General features: G+C 43.3%; 2 protein-coding genes across 2 annotated transcripts in view; one reads left to right on the top strand and one right to left on the bottom strand.

Moving 5' to 3' along the window:
* The window catches only part of Lrrc17 (leucine rich repeat containing 17), a 31,048-nt gene extending 14,862 nt beyond the window's left edge, over positions 1-16,186 (bottom strand). Inside the window, exon 1 of the mRNA XM_051152103.1 lies at positions 15,933-16,186. The gene's annotated coding sequence lies outside the window, so the exon portion shown is untranslated. The remainder of the gene's footprint in view (positions 1-15,932) is intronic.
* The window catches only part of Fbxl13 (F-box and leucine rich repeat protein 13), a 193,337-nt gene that overhangs the window by 92,807 nt on the left and 77,343 nt on the right, over positions 1-23,187 (top strand). The window contains exons 11-12 of the mRNA XM_051152111.1: positions 4,853-4,953; positions 15,863-15,992. Coding sequence (XP_051008068.1) covers positions 4,853-4,953; positions 15,863-15,992 — 231 coding nt within the window. The remainder of the gene's footprint in view (positions 1-4,852; positions 4,954-15,862; positions 15,993-23,187) is intronic.

Raw genomic sequence — 23,187 nt, 5'->3', positions numbered from 1 at the left:
TTTTTCTTTTTTTTTTTCTTTTCTTTTTTTTTCTTTTTTTTTTTTTTTTTTTTTGAGACAGGGTCTCACTATGTAGACCAGGCTGCCTTCTAGCTCAGAGACATTCACCTGCATCTGCCTCCCAGGTGCTGGGGTTAAAGGCGTGCACCACGATGCCTGACTTTGTTTCTTTCCTTGCCCTCGCCCTCACCTTCAAGCAGGGTTTTGTGGTTTTGTAAGGCTTACCATCCTCTCAGCCACCATAGTCTCTCAGGACTGCCTTTCCAGCCGCTCCCCTCTAGTGCTGTCAGAAGTAACCGCTAACTACAGTGTTTCTGCCTCCTCCATCAACTTAAGTGACTGTAAAGGCAGAGATGTGTCTTATTTTTGTGGCAGTCAGACTTTGATGCACAGTATGCCTTTGATGGGCCTAATGGCCTAGTGGTACAAGTCTATAATCTCAGTTACTCAGGAGCCGAGGCAGAAAGTTTGCAGGTTCAAAGCCTGCCTGAGCTATTAGTGCTTTAAGGTAAGTTTGAGTAGCTTATTGTGAGCCTGTTTCAAATTCAAAAGCAGATGCTGGGCACTGGTAGTACAATAGTCCCCATACTCAGGAGGCAGAAGCAAGTGGATCTCTGAGTTCAAGGCCAGCCTGCTATACAGAGCGAGTTCCAGGACTGCCAGGACTACTAAGAGAAACCCTGTCTTAACAAACAAACGAAAACCAAAAGCAAGGTGGGGTGATGTCAGAAAGTGGCAGAGACGACCTGGGTACTAGTCTTAGCTAAAAAAAAAAAAAAAAAAAAAAGCTTCAACAGTAGTTAATACTTAATGCCACTCTATAATAATGCATAATGGGCAGTGGACAACACAGAACTTGAGACTCTGTCTTGTGCTGATACATATATGTGCCATAATTACCATGATAAGAATGAGTGAGGCTCAGCTAGTAAGAAGGGATGAATAGAGAAGATGACTCAGGGTTGTGCCTCACGGACCCCAAGGAGCAGGTTGAAGATTCGAAGAAGGACGAGAAGGGACTAGGTTCAAAGAGCGAAAGTCAGTACACGGGATGGGAAGGCATTTGGAGAGAAGTGGCCCAAGTGCGCAAGTAGGGAAGTCACCAAACATGGCAGTCCAGACTTGAGCACTAGGGCCCCTAATTTCCCATTCCAGCGGGATGTTGGAGCAGAGACATGGTTGTATGGACCTGTGAAATGGACGCGATGCAGGAAAGTTAAATATGAGCTATAAACAAATGTTTTCAGAAAAATGGCCGAGGGGTAGGAGTAACAGGGATGGGAAAATGCAGACGGGTTTATAGAAGCAGGTGGAGACTCAGTCTACCCAGCCATTGGGACAAGTCTCTGAGGGGAGAGAGAGAGAGAGAGAGAGAGAGAGAGAGAGAGAGAGAGAGAGAGAGAGAGAGAGAGAGAGAGAGAGAGAGAGAGGGGACAGAAGGAAAGCCTGGTGTGTAATGACGCGCAACACACACCAGGTAGAGGCCAAGGCCCTTGGCACAGGTGACAAGACACCTTAACTGGTTCCTCAGTGCTCCCTCCCAGCATTTTACCCAGCAGTGTGCCCCAAATTCACAGTTATTCCTTCTCAAATGTATGCCCTGTTTTAACCTTAAATCACCTGAAGTCCCCACAATGCCATTTCACGGTGTCCTTAAACCCATTTTTATGTCTGCCTGAATGATGCTCACCTCTCCCGCACCCCAAATGCAGTTTGGCCCTTTAATGATTTGTGGTACGTGCATAGAATTATGCCACCACAGCCACAAATAATTTTATAACATTGTTCTCATCCTTAAGAGAAATCACATCCATTCAATCACCTCCCATTTCCTCCCAGCTTCTCAGCACCTTGCAATTCCATGGTTAGTTTTTGTTTTCTGTTTTTTTTTCCTGGCAGGGTAAATTTGCTTCTCTTCTGAGTTGGCCCTGTTCTGTTTACACTGTCACTCCTTTTTTAGAACAAGGACTACTTTGAAAATCCTCTTTTCATATTTTTCCATGGAAGCTTTATTGTCCCATTTTCAGAGCAGAGCATTTATTTCCCCCAAAGATGGAAGATGCTTTATGAGTAAATAGAATATAAACATGAAAGTACAAAGATCTTTAGGGCTCTTCAACTCTTTTCTTCTCATACAGAAATGAAGCCTTTAAATTAGTTGTCTGGTGTCCATCCACCAAGCCACCGCTCTCAGCTCCTCCTCTCTGTGGCTCATGCCTCAACGTAAACACGGTGCTACTTTATGTTCAGGAGTGTCCCCAAGAAATCAAGGGACAGGCAGATGGGCAGACAGGCCAAAGGGCACATAAGAGAAAAAAAAATTCCTCTTTCGGTCTGGTTGGGCTCTTTCTCCACCGGCCAAGTGCATACGGGCATCTTCATCGGGAGAGAGCGCCATCTTTGCTTCACAGTTTTCAAATACCGCATGAGGGCTAAAGTGCGGTTCTTGTGAAATGGACTCATTCTTTCTTTGGGTATTTTTAGCACCTGCTGTGTTAAAGCCATCCCATTAGGTGTTAGAAGGAATTTTAATGCGAGTTAATTTTCATTTCTTGCCTTGGGATCATTAGATCTGGGTTTGAATGCGAAATTGCATTCTTTGAATTTGGCCTTCTACAAGGAAAGTCAGTGCGAAGCCATCTGCATCAAGTTTGTGAACATCAAAGTCTTGTCCAAGTTTGGGACCTATAAAGGGCTAGTAATTTCATCCAGTTCTGTTTCATTGTTGTTCCCGCCCCCCCCCACCCCCCACTTTTGAGACATAGGCTGGGAGACAGGCTTGCATTTAAAGATGGATAACAGCCATTCGATGAGCTTGGACACATCTCATCTTGCCACGTGAAATAAATCACACCGAAGAATTTGAGTCCTATGACCAAATGCGTGAACCCTTCCGCAGTATGCACGCTCAAGCAGCTTTACTCAAGCGCAAACATTTCAAGGCTGAGTGTGCATTCTCTTAAGGACTGAGAGTGGGAGTGGTGTGAACTTGAGTGACCAAGTGCCTCCAGGGGTTGCTGACTCAGCTCAAGGGAGTCACACTCCCCCCCTCCCCCACTGCATACAAAGCACAACCACCTTCCTCTTGGCTCCTCTCTTTTCAGGCCTCTCTAAAGGTGGCTGAGCCAGCTCTCTCACCTCTCCTTGTCAGGTGACTTAGCCAGCTCTCTCTCACCTGCCTTTGTCCCACCTCACTTACATCCTTGCCAAAATCTTTTCTTTAAACAAGTGCACACTCTGTGGGAGCCCGATTGGCACACTTAACATTTTCAAAGACATGGTTTGCACCTGTTAAAATATGCCCTTCATATGATGATAGCTGTCTTTGATTTTTTTTGAAGGAAACTTGTACTATATTCACCGATTTGTCTACACGTATCTGAATCCTACCCTTGGTGACTGATTGACTAGAAAACTTACCAACAGCTTGAGTGGGGTGCTGAGAGCACAAGAGTTTTTCAGCAGCCCCACTTGTCTATGTGGGGCGCCAGCAGGAAGGAGCTTTCCTGTGCGGAGCCCCTGGGTATTGATTAAGATAGGATTTGCTGCCCAGTAAAATACTCCTTGGGCGTCCAACCACCGACCACTATGCCCCAGGGTCTTGTTACCATGAATATCCATGCATCCTGGAAGTAGTGGGGAGTGGGATGTCAGATGGCCCTTGCTGTTTGTCATCCCTAGCACCATCTCAGCTGTTCTGCCCATCTCAGTTCTCCTAACCACATTTCCAAGCTGGTGAGGACTCACCTACTCCAGTCAGGTAGCGGTAGTGGGCTATCCCTTCCAGGAGAGAGTGTCCTGAAATGGCCTAGAAGCTCAATGGTTTCAATCTCTCTGGTACCCAGTGTATCCCAGGGAGATTTGTGAATCACCATCGGATCAATGAACACCCATTGTTAACTATTTCTCCTTCCCTCGTTTCCTTTCTTTTCTTTTCTTTTGACAGGGTCTCACTCTGTAGCTCAAGCTAGAGCTCAACTTATTATGTAGCCCAGTTGGCATTTAACTCAAGGTGATCCTCCTGCCTCAGCCTTCCCATTACATCTGACAGTTATTATATTTTCTATACTTCTTGTAGGCAGAGCAGCTCATTGCAGTCAGAGCTTGACATGCATCTGGGCTTTTTCAACTTGGCTCAAGACTTGACACCATTGCCTCTCAGTCTCAGACTAGCCATAGCCTTTACTTACTTCAGCTCAGCCTCCTCTGTCCCCAATCCCAGTTCCTGTGCCTGCTAGACACCTTGTCTATTGTCTAGTTTTTACTTTTCAAATATAACTGTTGATACCATCTCATATAGAGAAATCCTGTCTTGAAAAACAAACAAACAAAGAAACCACAAAATGAAAAAAAGGAGACCATCTCAGAGTTATCATAAATCCCTTGAAAATTAGTTCAGCTTTTTAAATGTATCGTTATCAGAACCACAGAAATTTAATCACACACACAGATGGCATGCCTGAGCTAAACACTGCCTTGCTTTGAATGCTCCAGTTGTTGAGAGCGTTTGCTATTCCAATCTATAGACAAATATTAAATGTGGTCAGTTTGTGACCACGTTTCTATATCTGGACAGTCAAATGTCACAATGCGATATTTGTGTCACATACTAGAACTTGCAAAGGGATCACCTTTTAATGAAACGTCACAGCAATGCAATGAAACTTTATTTCAAAAGAAAGGAAAGGAGGGAGCAATGAAGCTTCAAACGAAATGACTAGTTTCTACTTTTTACTTGAAGTAGTACCAATAAGGGCCAGAGTGTGTATGAAGCTTTTTTGGGCCAGGAAGGGGGACAAGAGACAAGGCTGTGAGAATTTGATGTGATTTTCTTTCTTCTCTTGTTGCGCAGGATGAATCGATGAGACACATTTCCGAGGGCTGCCCTGGGGTCCTGTACCTCAACCTAGCCAACACAACTATCACCAACAGGACTATGCGACTCCTGCCCAGGTAACGCTTGTGGCTGTCTGTTCAAATGAAATGAAGTCTCCTATGTGCTCCAGGCTGGCCTTGAACTCAAGCTCCTCCTCTGCCCTCTGGTGGGTAGTGCTTGCACTGTTTGTATCACACTGAAAATATTGCATTCCCCTAGGCTTTGGCTTGTTCTATTTGACCTCAGAGCTAACTCTCCATCATCAGCACCCAGACAGGGCAGCATGATAAGGGGACACCTGTCTACACTCTCCTTCCTTGACAGGCACAGCTGGTCAGGGTCTTCCATCTTGACCAATGTTTTGTCACTCTTGTAGCAGTGTTCCCAAGGAGGTTGGGATGGGCCTTGCTTTCTCTTCCTGTTCCCCTTCCTGGCATCTGAGCCTGTCCCTGCCTTCCCCTTCCTTTCCGGTGTCTGGGACTTTTCCCTAACAGATCTCTAACATGCCCCCTCCTTGGCCTGTCCACACTGCTGTCCAGGTTCCAAGTGTCCCTGTGTCCCATTGAGATGACACCACCTCCCGGGAGCCCACACCGTTGAGTTCTGTCAACTCTGATGTCCCCAGAATGTGGCAGATGCTATCCCTTAGCCAACCCTTTTCTGGAGAAAAGCACAGAATCTGGCAGAATCTTCAACTTTACACAATTTTATCTGATCCTATTAGTCCCAGTGTTTACTGTGGAGAGACTAGCCAGGCACTGTATCTGGTCCCAGGGACATGTTCAAGTTTGACTTTGGGAAAATATTTCTCAAACCATTGTGAAAGACTGAACTTTTTTTCAGACTATAACTTTTTGAGATTCTTTGAAAACTAACAATAAGACATTTGGAAAAGCTTAAAAACAGAAAAAAAAATTCTGGGTGGTAGTTTCTTTATGTCTGACTCTAATAATCTTCGACAAATGGGCAGACCTTGTAAACGTGGCATGGCACTTCCTGTTTCAGTCAGTTCCGCAAAAGCTCCCTGTTAGAATTCCTCTAGATATTTTAAAACACGGAGAAACTAGTTCCACAAAAGCTCCCTGTTAGAATTCCTCTAGATATTTTAAAACACAGAGAAACTAGCCAGGAACCTAATAATCTTTTGCTTTTTATTCTTGTATTATTATTTTTTTAAACTCAGGCATATAATCCACTTAGAATCTATTTTAGTGATGAAGCAACGATTCAAAGTGGAGGCCCACAAACCATGACCCATGTGGTCCCAAGTATGTTTATGTGTGGTCTCCCAGCCATGGTTTTGCAATCTCAATCTGCTATAGCTGATCACCCAATATTATTTATCGACTTCCGTTCTGTGTGGTCCCTCCTTAAATATTTAAATATTTTAGACAGGCAGTAAGTACCTAAGACACAGTCATTCCTAGTATCTCTTTACATATAATTTTGTCCACATCTCTGGGGACTTCATGGCCACTGTACCTTCAGCAACCTGTCCAACCCGTTAGCTTGGAAGGGGCCGGCAGGGAGTGCTACACACCATGAAAATTGGCTAATGTGACAAAACAGACTTGAATTATTGTTTTGGCAATTGTTTTAGACTTAAACTGAGGGGAAAGGCAATTTATAAAGCAGATTAAATGTAAAAGTCTGTCATGCCCGTAGCCCAGTACATTATGAATAGCACAAAAATGGCGGCAGTATGGAAGCACTTCTGTTATGGATAGGTGAGGTCAGTCTGGCCACACGTCTCAGTTTGCCTAACTCTTTCTATAACGTAAATGGATGTAATGTTTGGAAACAGTGGTTATAATGTAGCCCACGGAACTATGCTCATGCTGGGCTGCCTCTGTAAGAATTTGGCAAATGAAAGTATTGCGTGAGAACCAATTGGCTGCACGGAACTGACTACAACTCATATTGTGTAGTTTGTTAGGATTTGTAAATTGTGTGTTACCTAACCTTTGCTCCCTATAAGATAGTAAGATATAAAAATTTACAGTAAAACATATTTGTGCAAAGTTTTGGAGAACTAATTATATGTTAATCAATATATTAGTAATTAAAGATAAAATAATAATTTAGATGTAATATACTCTTTGAAACAGTATTTTCACATTTTTTTCAAAGTTCATACATCTCAGTAAATTTTTACTTTGATCAGAAAAAAGTTTTAAGCTATTCATAGATGTGTTTTAGTTGTCACCATTAATCGCAACCTTTCTGACTGTATTTTCTAACTTTATTTACTAAATCTTCCTTCTTGGGATGGGATATGAGATGCAAGTATCCTTTTAAATCTTTCTCTGAAAATGAAAGAGCTAGGTAATTATTTCTAATTAAAAATTTGGGAAAAGCATATCAGACTTGTTAAATACTATTTCCATTTTCCAAACAAGTAGTTTATATTTTATTTCCTTTTTGACCCACTACTTAGAGAAAAATTCTTTCTTTAAAGTGTTTGGTGGTTCTATGATTAAACTTCTGTTTTTAATTGTAGAAGAAATATGGACTGAATTATTTCTGCTTTTTGGAATTCAGATTTCTTCAAGGACTAGCTTCTAATTAGTTTCAGGATACTCATGAATGTTTAAAGTGAGAATTTGTTTAAGAGCACAAACTTCTGGGTGTAAGGGTACGTTTTTACATAGATCTTCTTGATATTTCATAGTATAATAGTGATGTGTTGGTCATTGGGCATAATCAAGCTTATAGTTTATTTTTATTTTACACATAAAGTGTTGGGCTTTATTTGCTTTTCCCCTACTTCAGATGATATTCCTTTTCCTGGTTAAAGTTGCTTAGTGATTTGTGTTGTTTTTTTGAGACAGGCTCTGACTGGCTGGCCTAGGCTGACCTCAAACTTGCAATCCTCCTGCCACAGCCTTCTGAGTGCTGTGATTACAGGCACACACCATCATACTGACCTTGAATGTTTAAAAATCTGCTGCTGATAGCCTCACCTTTGTTTTCCTTTGTTTATGCATTTTGTGCAATAACTATGAGTCTCTGTGTCTTAAACCTTAATTGTGTTTTGGCAGTAGCATGTAGCTAGCTGCTATCTTATTTTTTGTTTTTCAAGACAGAGTTTCTCTGTGTAGCCTCATGTAGTAGTTTGAAATAAAAATGGCTTCTACAGGGCCATAGGGAGGGGCACTATTAGGAGGTGTGGCCAGCCCCACTTAAATTTTGTTTTTGGGTTTCTTTTGGTTTTGTTTTGTTTTTTGTTTTTTTAACATAAGGGTTGCCAAGGTCATGGTGTCTCTTCATAGCAACAGAACCCTAAGATAGAATTTGGTACCAGGGACTGGGATTTTATTTTGAGAGGCCTGACCATGCTTTTGTCTGGAGGAATGTGGACTTTGGGATTAGAAAAGCAGTTGAGCCCTTTAAGTGGGGCTTTAAGTAGGAACACGGAAGACAGTGGTGCTGTGGGTGATTTGGGCGGTGGGGGCCTGGCTGAAGAGGTTTCAGAGAAGAGTGTTAGCATGTGGCCTAGAGACGGTTCTTTTGACACTTTGGTAAAGAATGTGGCTATTTTTTTTTTACCCTTGTCTGAAAAGTCTGAAGAGTTTTGAATTAGTTGAGTTGGCAGAGGAACCTTCAGAGCAGCCTAGTGCTGACCCTGTGATGTGGTTATTAGTGGCCTATAATGAAATCTACAGAGATCTATAGTGAAAAGGAGCAATTGAGCAAGGGAACTTACAAAATGGACAATTTGAGGAGAATGGGGGACACCAGAAAGTAGAATGGAGCTAAGTCCTGTGCTTAGCGAGATAAACTGACTAAAGAAAAACCTAATATTAAATGGAATAAAGGGAGTGGGGCCCTCAGGGCAAGACCTCACCCAGCTAAGCTTGCAACGTGTGAAACGGAACTAAAGACCAGTTTTAGTACGCACCTTTAGTCCCAGCACTCCGGAGACAGAGGCAAGCTGATGAATCTCTGAGTTCAAGGCCAGCCTGGTCTTCAGAGTTTCAGTACAGTCAAGCCTAGGCCTCCATCCTAGCATGGAGATGAAGAGTTTGAAGTTTGCCAAGCTAGTTTTTAGCCTTGATTTGGTCCAGGATTTCTTCATGATCCTTCCTTTCCTCCCCTTTGGACTGGTAATGTATATCCTGTGCCATGATATATTCTAAGTTTGTCATCTGCTTTTTAATTTGCTTTTATAGGGGATTACACTTAAGAGATTGCTATGACTCTCAGAAGAGATTTTGGACTTTGGACTTTCACATGGTTGAGAGTGTGAGAGACTATGAAACTCTTGAAGCTGGACTAAATGCATTTCACCTTATGATACAGCTGTATGTCAGTGAGGGCCAGGGAATGGCATGTGGTAGTTTGAATAAAAATGGCCCTTATGGGAATGGCGCTATTGGAAGGTGTGGCCTTGTTGGAGGTAGTGTGTCACTGTGGGGGCGGGCATTGAGGTCTGCAATGTTCAAGCTATGCCCAGTGTGGCATACAGTCTCTTCCTGCTGTTGGAGGAAGTGTGTCACTGTAGGGGTGGGCTTTGAGGTCTGCAATGCTCAAGCTAAACCCAGTATGGCATACAGTCTCTTCCTGCTGCGTGCAGATCAATATGTAGAACTTTTAACTCCTTCTTCAGCACCAAGTCTGCATGCAACGGACATCTTCCCACCGCCATAATGAGCTAAATCTCTGAACCATAAGCCAGCCCCAATTAAATGTTTTTCTTGATAAAAGTTGCCTCGGTCATGGTGTCTCTCCACAGCAATAAAATCCTAACTCAGACACTCTAGCTGTCTTGTGCCTCGTGTTGTTGATCAGGTTGACTTCGAACTCAGATCCACTCGCCTCTGCCTTCCAGATGCTGGGATTAAAGGCATGCACCATTGCCTGGCTGCTGGCTTCTATTTTTTAAAAATGCTTATTGTTTGTGCCTATTAAAGAAGAAAGTTCAAAATATTAATATCTTTAAAATAGTATAAAATAAAAATTTATGTTAAAACCTGAATTTGCAAAGTAGATGATTTGAAAGTAAATTATATTATTTTATAAACTGGTTTCTTTTTTCCTTCTTTCTTTTCTTTTCTTTTTCTTTCTTTCTTTTTTAATCAGAAATAGGTCTCACTCAATAGCCTAGGATGGCTTTAGAAATTGTGTAGCTCAGGCTGGCTTGAACCTGTGGTAGTCTTCCTGTCTCAGCCTTCCATATACAGGAGTTACACATGTGATCCACCATGGTTGACCCCTCCTCTGCCTTCTAAACTTAAAACATTCTTGCTGACAGTATGCTAACATGCTCCTTTCCCCGTAGGTAATGTAACATACTCATGTGGCTATGATCAAACAGTGTTTTAGGCATGTTTATTTTTACAAATGAATATATAATTTAGTGGAAAAGATAGAAAAGTTGAATTCCGCATGAGAATTTTGTTTTGGTTGTAATTTCTGGTTCTTTCCAGTCAGTGAACATTTGGAATAAATTCTCCTTGATGCTGATGGGTACATATAAAAAAACATGTAGTAACTTATCTATGATAAAAATACGTTTCATAGTGACTGTCTATTTTTGTTTTCTATTGTTCCAAACATGCTTGGGTATGCAGAATTCTTCTTTAAACTTTAAAAACCAGAGAAATGATGGCTGTTGTTGCTTGTCACTCATCTTCATCGCCTTTAGTACTTCTTTTCAAAGAAATCAGTTGCCAGAAAGGAAAAAAAAAAAAGAAGAAGAAGATGGTTGCTCTTCTTGGTGACATTGATGTGCCAGTTTTCACATGAGTATTTTCCTGTCACTTCTTTGGGGACTTAGTTTTCTAAAGATAAAAGTGAGAGCTGCCCACAGCTCTTTTTCATCGTTCATTTGTCTTTCTTTGGGGGTGGGGGTGGGGGCATGTGCCACATGTGCCCGTGGAAGTCAGGACAACCTGACGGGTTCTCTCCTTCCCCTGCCAACCCATCTCCCAGGAGAGACATCTTTACCTCATACTATTTTCTGAGTGGAATCCTTCCCTGTCATTTCTGTTACCGCAGCCTTGGCAGTGTTCTTGGGTTTTTCCTTGCGGGGAGCATCCTGCTCGTCCTGCCTCTGGTGGTCTCCCTTCTTCTGGTTTGCTCTGACTCATGCCTCAGGAAGAGTCATCCTAGAACAGCCATATGTGTCTAGACTCTTCCCTTACTGTCCCCAACATTATCCAGTTAAACATAACTGTATGGATTGCCCAAGAGAAGCCCTGACCTCTGGTCATCTCATTCTGCATGTTTGTCTTCCTTGTGGCAGGGAAACTGTTCTTTTCCTGCCTAACTCTCTGCCTGTTTAGTCGCGGCATCCCAGAAGACCAGCGATTTCATCTTTACTGTATCCATGGGAAGCACTCAGTTATTCATCCGTGGCAATCAACTACAATGTGCAAAGCCTTCAGGCATACAGTTGGGAGTAAAACTATTCTGGTCTTTTTTTTTTTTTTAAAGAAGAGGTGTGTGCCTTGTTAGGATTGATAGGCTCGTCTTGAACTGTTGGGCTCAACTGATTCTTCTGGTCTCCCAAAAAGGGCCACATGCATCACTGTACAACTCAATCCTTGTTTCTTAATGGATCCTTATGTGATGTCGTGAGTGGTGTGCAATCATTTTTATATAGGTTAATCGATCCTCTATCTGGCTTTAAATTTTCTTGCTGTCTAGGGTTATCTGTCATCCATCAAAGAGGAGCAGTCACAGCAAGCTGTCACATTCAATAGACCTCACATTCACTCTCATTACGAGACTGTGTCTCCACTTAGATTTTCTAGAGAATTTGGCTTCTTGAAACCAAAGAATCTCAAATTCAAAGAATCTGTTTGCCAATTCCCTTCTTCCTAGACTAGGCCTTGTCCTGGTGGTTTTGATAGGAATGTCCTTTTAAATACATAGTGTTATATTCTTGCTGGCAGACGCTTCCTGGTGCTAAAGACACAACTCCAAACAGTTCAGCTCTTCAGTGGAAACAAAATTTAAAGAAAAAAACAAAAATAATGTCTGTGTTTTCTAAGGATTACACTTAGGTCTTTCTTAAAGATGTTAAAACTTGGTGATTTCTTAAGGATCACACTAGTAGCAGAAAAATAAAGTAAAAAGAAAACCCATGCCCTCAATAAAAACAGTTCTTACATAATTAGGAAAACATAAAACATGCCATAAATACTCTTTCTTAAAGCAGAAATAGAAGATGGTGAACCTTGTCTTTCTTGGAAGGAAAAACACTTTTTTTTTTTTTTTTGCCCTTTTTTTGTTTTTGTTTTTTAGTTTTTCAAGATAGGGTTTTTCTGTGTAATCCTGGCTATCCTGTAACTTGATCTGTAGACCAAGTTGGCCTTGAACTCATAGAGATCCTCCTGCCTCTGCCTTTCAAGTACTGGGATTAAAGGTGTGCACCACCACCACCCAGCTTTCTTTGCCCAGTTTTAAATACATATCAGTGCAGTACAACTTTGCCACAAGTGTTTCCACTGTTAACCAGCCCATCTCTGCATCCTAGCAGCTTTCTGTCCCTAGCACTGGAAATCACCAGAAAGGGTCCTTGAGGCTGCTAAGATTCCCTCCCATTTTGCACTCAGGATGAAGGAAAGCTGGTTGAGACTTTCAACTTGGGAGCAATAGAGCCTTTCAGTCTAACAACCTCCTTGCTGGCCATAGAGACTTTTAACCTGCAGCCAGTGGCCCTTGCCAGCAAAGGGAAAGAATTCAGGTGTCTGTGAGGTTTTTTGTTTCTCTCTCTCTCTCTCTCTCTCTCTCTCTCTCTCTCTCTCTCTCTCTCTCTCTGTGTGTGTGTGTGTGTGTGTGTGTGTGTGTGTCTGCATATCGGTGTAAGCATATGAATGTAGAATCCCTAACGGCCAGAGACATCTGATCCCCTGGAGCCAAAGTTAGGGATGGCTGTGTGCCATCTGACACAGGTGCTGGGAACTGAACTGCAGTCCTCTGGAAGAACAGCAAGTGTTCTTGATTATCTCCCCAGCTCCTGCTTATGGGTTTCTGGGGTGTGAAAACCCTCTCTGCTTCAACTAAGCTTTAGCTGAAATACAGGGGAACAGGAGAAATGGCTCAGTGAGTAAAGACACCTGCTCCTCAAGCCACCTCAGTCCAACCCCTGGGACCTACATGGCAGGAAGGAAGAACCAGCTCCTGAAAGTTGTCCTCTGACCTCCAGTTCAGTGCTGAGCAATTACACACACACACATACACACACACACACTCACACACACTCACACACACATACACATAGTCACACACTCTCACACACATATACACACTCACACACATACACTCTCACACACATACACACAATAAACACACACTCACACATACACCACGAAAGATAAGAAAATTGTAAAGTATTATGCTAAAAGGATCTATAGGCCTTACAGTTTACCAACAGTAACTTTTCAAGTAAGTGCCTCACTTAATTCACCATTTTGATATTTACTAACTGATTGAATCAATTTAAGGAGGTAGAATGATAGGTTTGGCCAAGGTGTAAACCCCATGTAACACCCTCCAGACTTGCAGACAAGCATCTACTCCATGAAATGAAGACAGTGCAAACTCCATAAAAACAATGAAGATCTTGGCCTGAGATAATCGCTTAGTTGATAAAGTTCTTATTTTTGCAAGCCTGAAACCTGAGTTTGATCTGCCAGAAACTGTGTAACAAAGGAAAAAAAAGCCAGTTGTGGCCATTGAGTTTGTCATCTCAGGGAGGCAGAGCGAGGCGGATTCCCTGGGCTTGCTGCCTAGTTGGCTAGCGTGCTTGGCAGTAAGAGACCCTGTCTCAAAAAACACAGTGGATATCATCTTAGGGATAGCAGTTGAAGCTGTTCTCTGGCATGTGTGGGTGCAGGCACACACACACATTCACACACACACACACAGACATACATGCATACATGCAGGTACACATACAAACACACACTGACATACACAGACATGCAGGCACCCATACACATATTCACACACACATGCATACATGCAGGCACACATACAAACACACACTGACATACACAGATGTGCAGGCACACACACACATTCACACACAGAGATACATGCAAGCACACATACAAACACACTGACATACACTCACAGACATGCATGCACAGACACACATGCATGCCCATACACATAAAGTGAATTTAAAGCACAGTAAATTGCTATTTTGGACATAGTAGTAGCAGTCATAATAACAAGGCAAAAACTCAAAGCCAGCTGTGTCCCTGCTGTTTTCAGTGGTCAGAAATCACCTTCTTGGTGATATTATTAGATCTGAGTTCTCATTTAATTTTTCACACTTCTCAAAGGCAAGAGCAGATGGGGTCAAATCCACATTAGAGATAAGAAAATTGAGGGCCAAGAAAGCTGTAGCCCCACTGTCTGCTAAGGGCGCGGGGCGGGGGTGGGGGGGTGGGAGGTGGGGGGGGGTGGGGGGGGGGGTCGGGGAGGGTAAGAAGACTCCTAAACAAAAGACAACATCATCTCTACTTTAGCCAAGAAAGCAATCTGCAGCAGGGTAGCAATGTTACAGTCAACATCAAGGCTATGATTCTAGTTCAGTTTGGTCAGAGTCCAAATTTGTGTGTATTTTCCACGGTGTTGTACTGCCTACCTCACAGCCTCTATCTCAACATTAGAGAGCCCTCGTGAGAACTAACACCCCAAGCTCTGTTTAAGAGAGGGAAAGAGAAGGTATTTCTCAGTCAGCTGGGGTGCTGGGGGAGGGGCGTGTCTCCGGATGTTGGAGACGGCTCTCTCTCCAGGTCCAGCCCACTGCCACTGTGGTCCAAAGGCTTTCTTGGCTCTTCTGTAGGATCTCATGCGCACAGCCGTTCCCAGAGGGGACGTGTGTTCTCAATCAGTAACTCGACGTGGAATCAAACCCTTAGATCATATAGCCTTGGTTTTCAAGTTTAGGGCTAAATCTAATCCCTGTTCAAAGTTTGCATATCTTATTTGCCCATTGTATGTGAGGATAAGCTTGATTTGCAAACCTGATACGCGGCAGAGAGGCACTTTGTCTCTGCCTCTTCTAGCTTACCCATTTGCCGCTAAGCTGTTGCAGGTTCCAAATAGAGGCATCTCGGTAATTATTGCACAGGCAGGCAGCAAGAGCCCTTATACTTATTAAAGGCTGCCATGCTGAAGAGGGCTGAGAAGCTTGTTCACGGAGTAGTGCCAGCCTTACGTGGTCGGACAGACTCATCCCAACTGCCCCCTTTGCTTCTGGAAGCTCTCATTTTGGTCCCCGTGGTAATGGCATATTTCCTCTGCTTCAACTCCACTGCAATTGACAGCCTCCTGTATAATTTTCATTCTTTTTCAAGTGTTGCCCACTTAGTTCCTTACTGTTCGTAACCCATCTTTAAGTCCTGCATGCACATCAGTTTAAATGGTTATTTTCAGTTATCATAAGGAAACTGTTATTCACAAAACCGTGCATGTTGAAATCTCTAGTTTTTAAATCATTTTTTTTTTTAAGCCAGACCCCTTTTAAGAGCCTCTGTCATGTTAGGTTTTTGTCTTCTCTCGGTCCCAAATCTTCACCGCGATGAAACAGTTCGTTTCCATTAAACGTTTATCTTTCTCAACGTGTCTCATATTAATTTGGCAAAGGTAAGAGCTAAAAACTAGAAAGTAAACTCAAACTAGGGTCTCAGCGACAAACTTTCAAATAATATTCATGCAAGGCTCCTCCTACCCCCACCCAAAAAGAATCTTAGCCCATCGAGTTTTGTAAAACCCAGCCAGATATTCTTTCCTTTCCTTTGAAATGCAACCATACGTTAGCTGCTCTCTCACTCAAACCCCCTTCACTTAACAAGAAGAGAGACAGCGATTGTTTAACTGTTGCATGTCTGCAAGGAGAGGGCAGGGGGCGAATATGGCCTTCTTCCGTTCTCTTTGTCATAGTGGCTCAAGAAAGATGTGAGGAAAGCTGAAGTGTGACTTCCTTTCCTCCCTTCTCTAACTCCCCTCCCCCCCTCCCTCCAGGTACTTCCACAACCTACAGAATCTGAGTCTGGCTTACTGCCGAAAGTTCACCGACAAAGGTTTACAGTACCTGAACTTGGGGAATGGATGCCACAAGCTCATCTATCTGGACCTTTCCGGCTGCACCCAGGTTTGCTTCCCAGTCTCAGTGCTCTCTGCCCAGTGGTGGGCGAGGTCGTCCTCCGGAGAGCCAGCTGCGTGCAGCCCTCATGTTGCACTAACGCTGTGCAGAGAGCGGAGCACACTCTGCTAAGGTTTTAAATTACATGGCCGCAGCTGCTTCAGTTTTTCTCCAGGATTGCCACTATAGGCGCCTGGCTTCTGTCCACGGGCGCGTCACATCAACAAACAGGCAGAGCTCATTGGATGATGAAACAGACCTCTTCTGAGCATGGTTAGAGGGCAGAGTCCAAATCTCCAAAACTTTATGGAGCCACTAAGATACAAACATATGGGGTAGGGTACACACTCAGTCAGGTCCCCAGTGGGCTTTTCCCTGGATAAAGCGCTACGAGCAAGAAATGTGGGAAAGGAAAGTCCCACAGTGAGGACTGTAAATGTTTAAAAACTCTATTACACTCATGTGCTAAATACCATGAAGATGTGAGGTCTGTGTGGGAAAATGTTTTAAGATGATGGAACCAGGGTTAGGGAACTTGGGCAAGAAGCCCCATAAAGCTGTGGAGGGCGGGCGGGCACAGGCTTTCAGATGCACTTAGTGCCTCATGCACAGTTTCCTCCGCTATCCGCACTTTCGATAGATTGAAGGTATACTCGTAACTGAATTTTCTCCCACACCTCTGTGTATGTGTAGATATTGATCTTCCACTATGCGCCTTACAATGCAACACAGGTGAGAACGAGCTACAGTGACTGTCTAACCACAACTAGCTTTAGTTGCCACTTGTCGAGTTGTTTTGTGTTAGACGAGACTTACTCTCCATACAGTGGGTTGATTGCTTGTGAGGGTTTTGCACCCACTTCCCAAAGTTCCATGTGGTGGAACAAACTAGCCAGGACCGCACATCTGATAGAAGCCGGTGGCGTAGCTCAAGTTATAAACAAGCACCTGGAGGTGGAGGACACAGGGGCAGCAATGGATAGAATCCCTACGCAGACACTCTGCTACCTGAACGTAGCTTCCTGGGGTTCTAGGCACGAGGAGGAAGGAGAGAAGACCCAGCTGTGGTTGAAAATGTGTAGAATGGGTACTTCCTTGAAACTAGCTTGTGGATGTGCGTCGGCACTGACCAGGACTCAAGATGTAGGCACCCTGTTTTCCTCAACTTGGCTAAATTTCTGGTGGCTTCTTGACCATGGCCATCTAATGTCTCTCTTCTTTGAGCACTTAGTCTGAAGGCCTGAGACTGTAGGAACTGTATGTCCTTTCTCGGCCTCCTTTGTGATGAAAGCTTTTAAAGAAAGCTCTGCTATCATTTTACAGCCTAGGAATGTGTTCCTCCAGGACCTGGGAGCTGTCCTGTTGACGTAATCATACCAGAGAGGATAGTGCCTCATCTCCCAGCTTCCAAGGAGGGCGGAACGCTAACTTATATGAGCACCAATTAGGAACCACGGACACTCCTATCACAGAGAAGAGTATTTCTGAAGATAGAGATAACTTCATGTGCTCAATAAATTCCATTGGCCAAACTCCTTGGCTCTAAGTCCTCTAGCACGTTTCTGATCGCTCTCTCTGGGTCTTAAAAACCCTCACACAGTGTCTTATCTCCTCGTTTTTCTTCGTTTCCATGTGTGTGTTTATTGGAGCCAAAAAATATAACACACTCATGCACACAAACACACTTATGCCCCCCACACTCATGCACACACACACACACACACACACACACACACACACACACACACACACTTATACACACATCCTATGGGCAATTATTTCCAGACACAGTAGAGTCTAAGTTAGAAGTTATAGTCCTGTGTTCTACTGCCCAACATAATTGCTCTGTCATTGAAAACTGAGCCAATGTCCCAGCAGTTGGGGAGGCAGAGGCAGGCAGAGTTCTCTGTGAGTTCGAGGCCAGCCAAGGATACACAGAGAAGTCCTATCTTGGAAAAACCAAGAAAGAAAATTAAGCCAATGTTTAAAATTGTAGTCTCTCTCTCTCTCTCTCTCTCTCTCTCTCTCTCTCTCTCTCTCTCTCTCTCTCTCTCTCTCACACACACACACACACACACACACACACACACACCCTAGATTTAAGAATAAGTAAAATCAAAGGCTGGAGCTATCTACAGAGTAAGGAAACACGCCTCCCATATGGCAGGGGTAAGTTGGAGCTGAGTCAGCCTTCTCCCTTTGAGATGAGTTATGTTCCCGTCCTCAGCTTGCAGCCCTTCCTTCTGTTTGATAATATCCCTGTATGCATGCATTTATACAGAAAGTGATACCATCTAGTTCATTGTCTCTGTGGCCTCAGTTGCTATTTAAATGTGGTCTGAACATGTAAGAATAAAACTCTTGGACTCTAGGAGAAAGCTCAATCAGCAAGCCTTTCAAACGTGCTTAACTGAGTTCAATCCCCAGAGCCAACATTTTTTAAAAAGCTAGGGGTGCTAGTGTGCTTCACCTGTAATCTCCTAGCACTGGGAGGCAGGGAGACAAAAATCCCTGGGGCTTGCGAGGCAGCCACCCTACCTAGCCTAGGTACCAAGTGACCATTCTATAAGGCGAGCACCAGGCCAGAAGTCTCAAAAACAAAAACAAAAACAAAAACAAAAACACAAAGAAATGACTATTGAAGAGCAATACTCAATGTTGACCTCTGGCTTCCATATGCACACACATGTGCACATGCATATACACATGTGAACATACACACATGTGCACACATGAACACAAGTGCACATGGCATGAACACAAATACACATATGCATAGACATACAAACATGTGCACAGCATAAACACAAATGCATGCATACACATGCACACAATATGCACATGCACATATGTACATGATATGAACATAAATGTACACATTCATACACATCAACATGGAATGAACATAAATTTGAACACATATACCCATGCACACATGCACATACACACATATACATAAACATGCACATGCATGCAAACATGAACACAAGTGCACACACTCATACATACATAAATGGCACAAACATAAATACACATATGCATATATATGTACATACACACATGTGCATAGCATAAGTAAAAATGCACACATTCATATACATGAATGTGGCATGAACACAAATGTACACATACATTATGCACACACACATACATGTAAACATTAACACATGTACAGTATGAACACAAATGCACACACATATACATATGCCACACAGGCATGCAACATATGTGCATGGCATGGACACGAATGTACACACTTATACACATTCACATATGTGTGCATGTGCACACACTCACATGCACATATGTTCATAGCATGAACACAAATGTATAGTCTAATACAAATACAAGAATGAGACAATGCTCTTCCTAATTTTCTTTATTTTGTAAATCTTAAACCACAAGTGTTTATTTCTTTTATTTGTCCTTTCTCCATTTCTATTTGCTTGAGAATCCAAAAGAGATTTATTTCTTGATGAAGGGGGCAGTAGGAATTGAACGATTGAACCTGAGCCCCTGGGAGTAAGAAAAGGGCCACTCACCAAACACAGTTCTCAGAGGAAGGAGCAATGGAGCAAAGAATGCTACAAGCTTCATGTCTATGCTTCTGAGCAGCCGCTTCAACCCTCGGGGGTCGGTCTGCCTATCTGCCCGTGGTGGCAGGATCAGGTGTGGCCCCTGTAGACTCTTCTGTTTGAATGTTTGGCCCATAGAGAGTGGCACTATTAGGAGATATGACCTTGTTGGAGTAGGTGTGACCTTGCTGGAGGAAGTGTGTCACTGTGGAGGAGGGCTTTGAGGTCTCCTGTGCTCAAGCTACACCCAGCGAGACACACAATCTCCTGCTATGCTGTTTGCAGCTCAGGCTGTAGGACTCTCAGCTCCTTCTCCAGCCCCATGTCTGCCTGCACGCTGCCATGCTTCCCGCCATGACGATAGTGGACTAAACCACTGAACTGTAAACCAGCCTCAAATGGGTTTGTTTGTTTGTTTGTTTGTTTAATAAGAGTCACTGTCTTAATATTTCCCGCTGTCACAAAGAGGTTCTGTCTTTGTGTTAGTGCTTCTATTGCTGTAATGAAACATCATTAACAAAAGCAACTTTGGGAGGAAAGGTTTTATCTTTGCTTGCCAACCCACAGAATAGTCCATCACTGAGAGGAGCCAGGGACTTGGAGGCAGGAGCTGATGCAGAGGCCACTGAGGAGTGGTGCTCACTGGCTTGCTCAGCCTGCTTTCTTAAAGAACCCAGGACCTCCAGCCTGCAGTGGGCTGGGCCTTCCCCCATTAACCACTAAATTAAGAAAATGCTGCTTGGGCTTGCATACAGCCTGATCTTACAGAGGCATTTTCTCAGTTGTGGCTCTCTTTTCTCAGATAACTGTAGCTTGTGCCAAGTTAAGAAAAATGCCAACCAGGACAGCCCTGAGAGCTAGAATACGTTTCCCATGTTAGGAAGTTCCCTGGGAAGCTATACGTAAATATATACACCAAGAGGAAATACCTTAATAGGACAAAAAGATCTCTAATGGGATCTTACACCTGAGTGGTTTTCACCGGTATTTGCCAAGCGTCTGCTGCATGGCAGGCATGGTGAAGGGTGGAGCGGCACACTTTGCTCTCAGGAACTCAGCAGTAAACCTAAGTATGCCAAGGAGGAAGCTTAAATGTGCTCACTATTGCCCAAAGAAGGTATCGAGAAAGAATTTTACCCATCCAAGTTTGGAAAAATAAGTATATAATGGAGAGCTACAGTGCAGAGTAAAAATCAGTTCCATATGTCTTAGAAATGCTCTTCGTTCTCTGTGGAGTGGATGAACAGGCTAGGTGCATTACATGAGGTGACGGCTCTCCTCAGGAATGCCAGGATTTGTCCACGCACCTGCCTGCCTGCTGTCTCCTTTGCTGTGACAGGGAGGACGTCTCCACTCAGCCTCGCCACTAGAAAGAAAGTTTCCCTCACTGTCAGTGTCAGTCATAGGGAGACCGCTGCTCTTTGATTAACCAGGGCAAATCTCTAGCCTTGCCTTGTCATTTAAATTATCATTTTTAAGTTATAAAAATGTCTTATTTCTAATCATGTTTTAAAGTGTGTGTGTGTGTGTGTGTGTGTGTGTGTGTGTGTGTGTGTGTGTGGGTCAGAGGATAACTTGGTGAAGTCAGTTCTCTCTTTCCACCCTGTGGATCCCCGGAGTTTGAGCTCAGGTCTGTCAGGATTGCATGCTAAGCACCTTTACCTGCTGCGCCAGATCACTCAGGAGAGTCTTTTCTTATTAGGTGTATATGAAAAGAAAGAAAGAAAAAGTATTTTTAAGCAACTTGAAATTTTACCACTCAAATAACAAATTCTAACAGTGTCTGCTGCCATAGCTTTCTGGTTTTTTTCTCTACACACATCTACTGTACTTTTTAGACTATAATACGCACCTGACCATAAGACGCACCCAGTTTTTAAAGTCGTAAAACAAGAAAAACAGTAAAAACAGCAATCGGACCATAAGTCGCACCCTAATTCCCTGCCCCCAAAAGAAGTGCATCTTGTGGTCTGAAAAATACTGTACATTCCTTTAAATTAAAGTGTGTGCCATTGAGTGCACACCATTCAGTTAATGTCCTATAAGTCATACAACTTTCCCCTCATTAAACATTTAGTGGTAACTTTAGCAGCTGCCTAGTGTTCTGTAACATTTTTTATTTATTGACTTAGCCACTCATAAGCAGCCTGTCAGAATTTATAGTCATAAGCTTGTGGTGAAATCCCTTATGGCCTTATCTTTGAAGGCATCATAACTTCTAGAAATGTAAGCTAGCGGAAGAACGTAGTTATTTTCAAGACCCTCCACATTCCACAAAGGTTGTCAGTTCATACTTAACCATCAACATGTGCTTATTATTGTCGTACGTATGCCCCCCCCCTTTTTTTTTTGGTCAGTTTGGAATTAAGCAAGGTACTTTGCATTTTTAATTTGAATTTTCTTTATCACTTGTAAGGTTAAATGTATCTGCCCTGGGTTGGAGAGATGGCTCAGAGGTTAAGAGCACTGTCTGTTCTTCCAAAGGTCCTGAGTTCAATTCCCAGCAACCACATGGTGTCTCACAACCATCTATAATGAGATCTGGTGCCCTCTGCTGGCATGCAAGCACACATGGGGGCAGAGTACTGTATAAATAATAAATAAAATCTTAAAAAAAAAATGTGTCTGCCCCAAATACCTAAAAGAGACAAAGAGATCATTTATTCTGGGCCAATTGTTACTGATTGTGGCCCAGAAGCCTCACTGGAACATTGGGTTACTTCCTAGTCAGTGTTCTAGCGTGGAAGCAGTCTCTTGACATTTGTGCAGTAACAGAAGGGTCCCACTCAAGCCACTTCTCGGATGTGCTGGTGGGAACCATACATCCAAAGTTACGGCGCAGTGGAGAACACTCCGTCCTAGGCTTCAGACACTGTCTGACGACGTTCTTAGCCCATTGGTTGGTGAAGAATAGGACTTTGTTAAGTTAATACATTCATAAAGTTTTTAATCTTATTTATCAGGATGTTAGGCCTGACACAGAGGTTGGCAAGGGGTGGCTGTTTACGGGGCTAAAGACAGCCCAAGAGATGGGCTGGAGAGATGGCCCGGAAGTTAAGAGCACTGGCTGCTCTTCCAGGGGAACCTTTCCTCTGCTAAGCTGTTTCTTGTTAGGTGTTTGGTCACAGATCCCCAAGAAGAGGGGCTACTGAAGTGACAGACCACAAAGCGACCCTTACCACTCAGGAATCTGCTTCCTGCTTTGCTGGTGCTGAGACATGGACTGGATAAACAGAGGAACTTCTTTAATGGTTGCTTGTATGTGCGTGTGCCTGTGAATGGGTGTGTGTGTGTGTGTGTGTGTGTGTGTGTGTGTGTGTGTGTGTGTGTGTGTGTGTGTGCAGAAAAGTACGGAAAGCACCATGAACAGCCGCTTATATGCTCTGAGCATATTGCAATGTTGCTGGCCTTTGCTACTTTGTAGATTCCTCTATTTCTTACCTTTTATCCTTGTGTTTTCAGCCCCCAGCCCAACCAAATATAGAGAAAGAAGGCTAGTGGAGAGAGAGAGAGAGAGAGAGAGAGAGAGAGAGAGAGAGAGAGAGAGAGAGAGAGAGAGAGAATTGAATCTAATTTCTTTCTTTTTTGCTTGTAGCTGGTCTTTGCTACTTTGTGGGTTCTTTTATTTC

This window comes from Acomys russatus, chromosome 10 (assembly GCF_903995435.1).
Source record: "Acomys russatus chromosome 10, mAcoRus1.1, whole genome shotgun sequence".
In the NCBI taxonomy this organism is placed as follows: Eukaryota; Metazoa; Chordata; class Mammalia; order Rodentia; family Muridae; genus Acomys; species Acomys russatus.
Note: the sequence above shows the minus strand (reverse complement) of the source record. Positions and strands in the feature narration are given on the sequence as shown.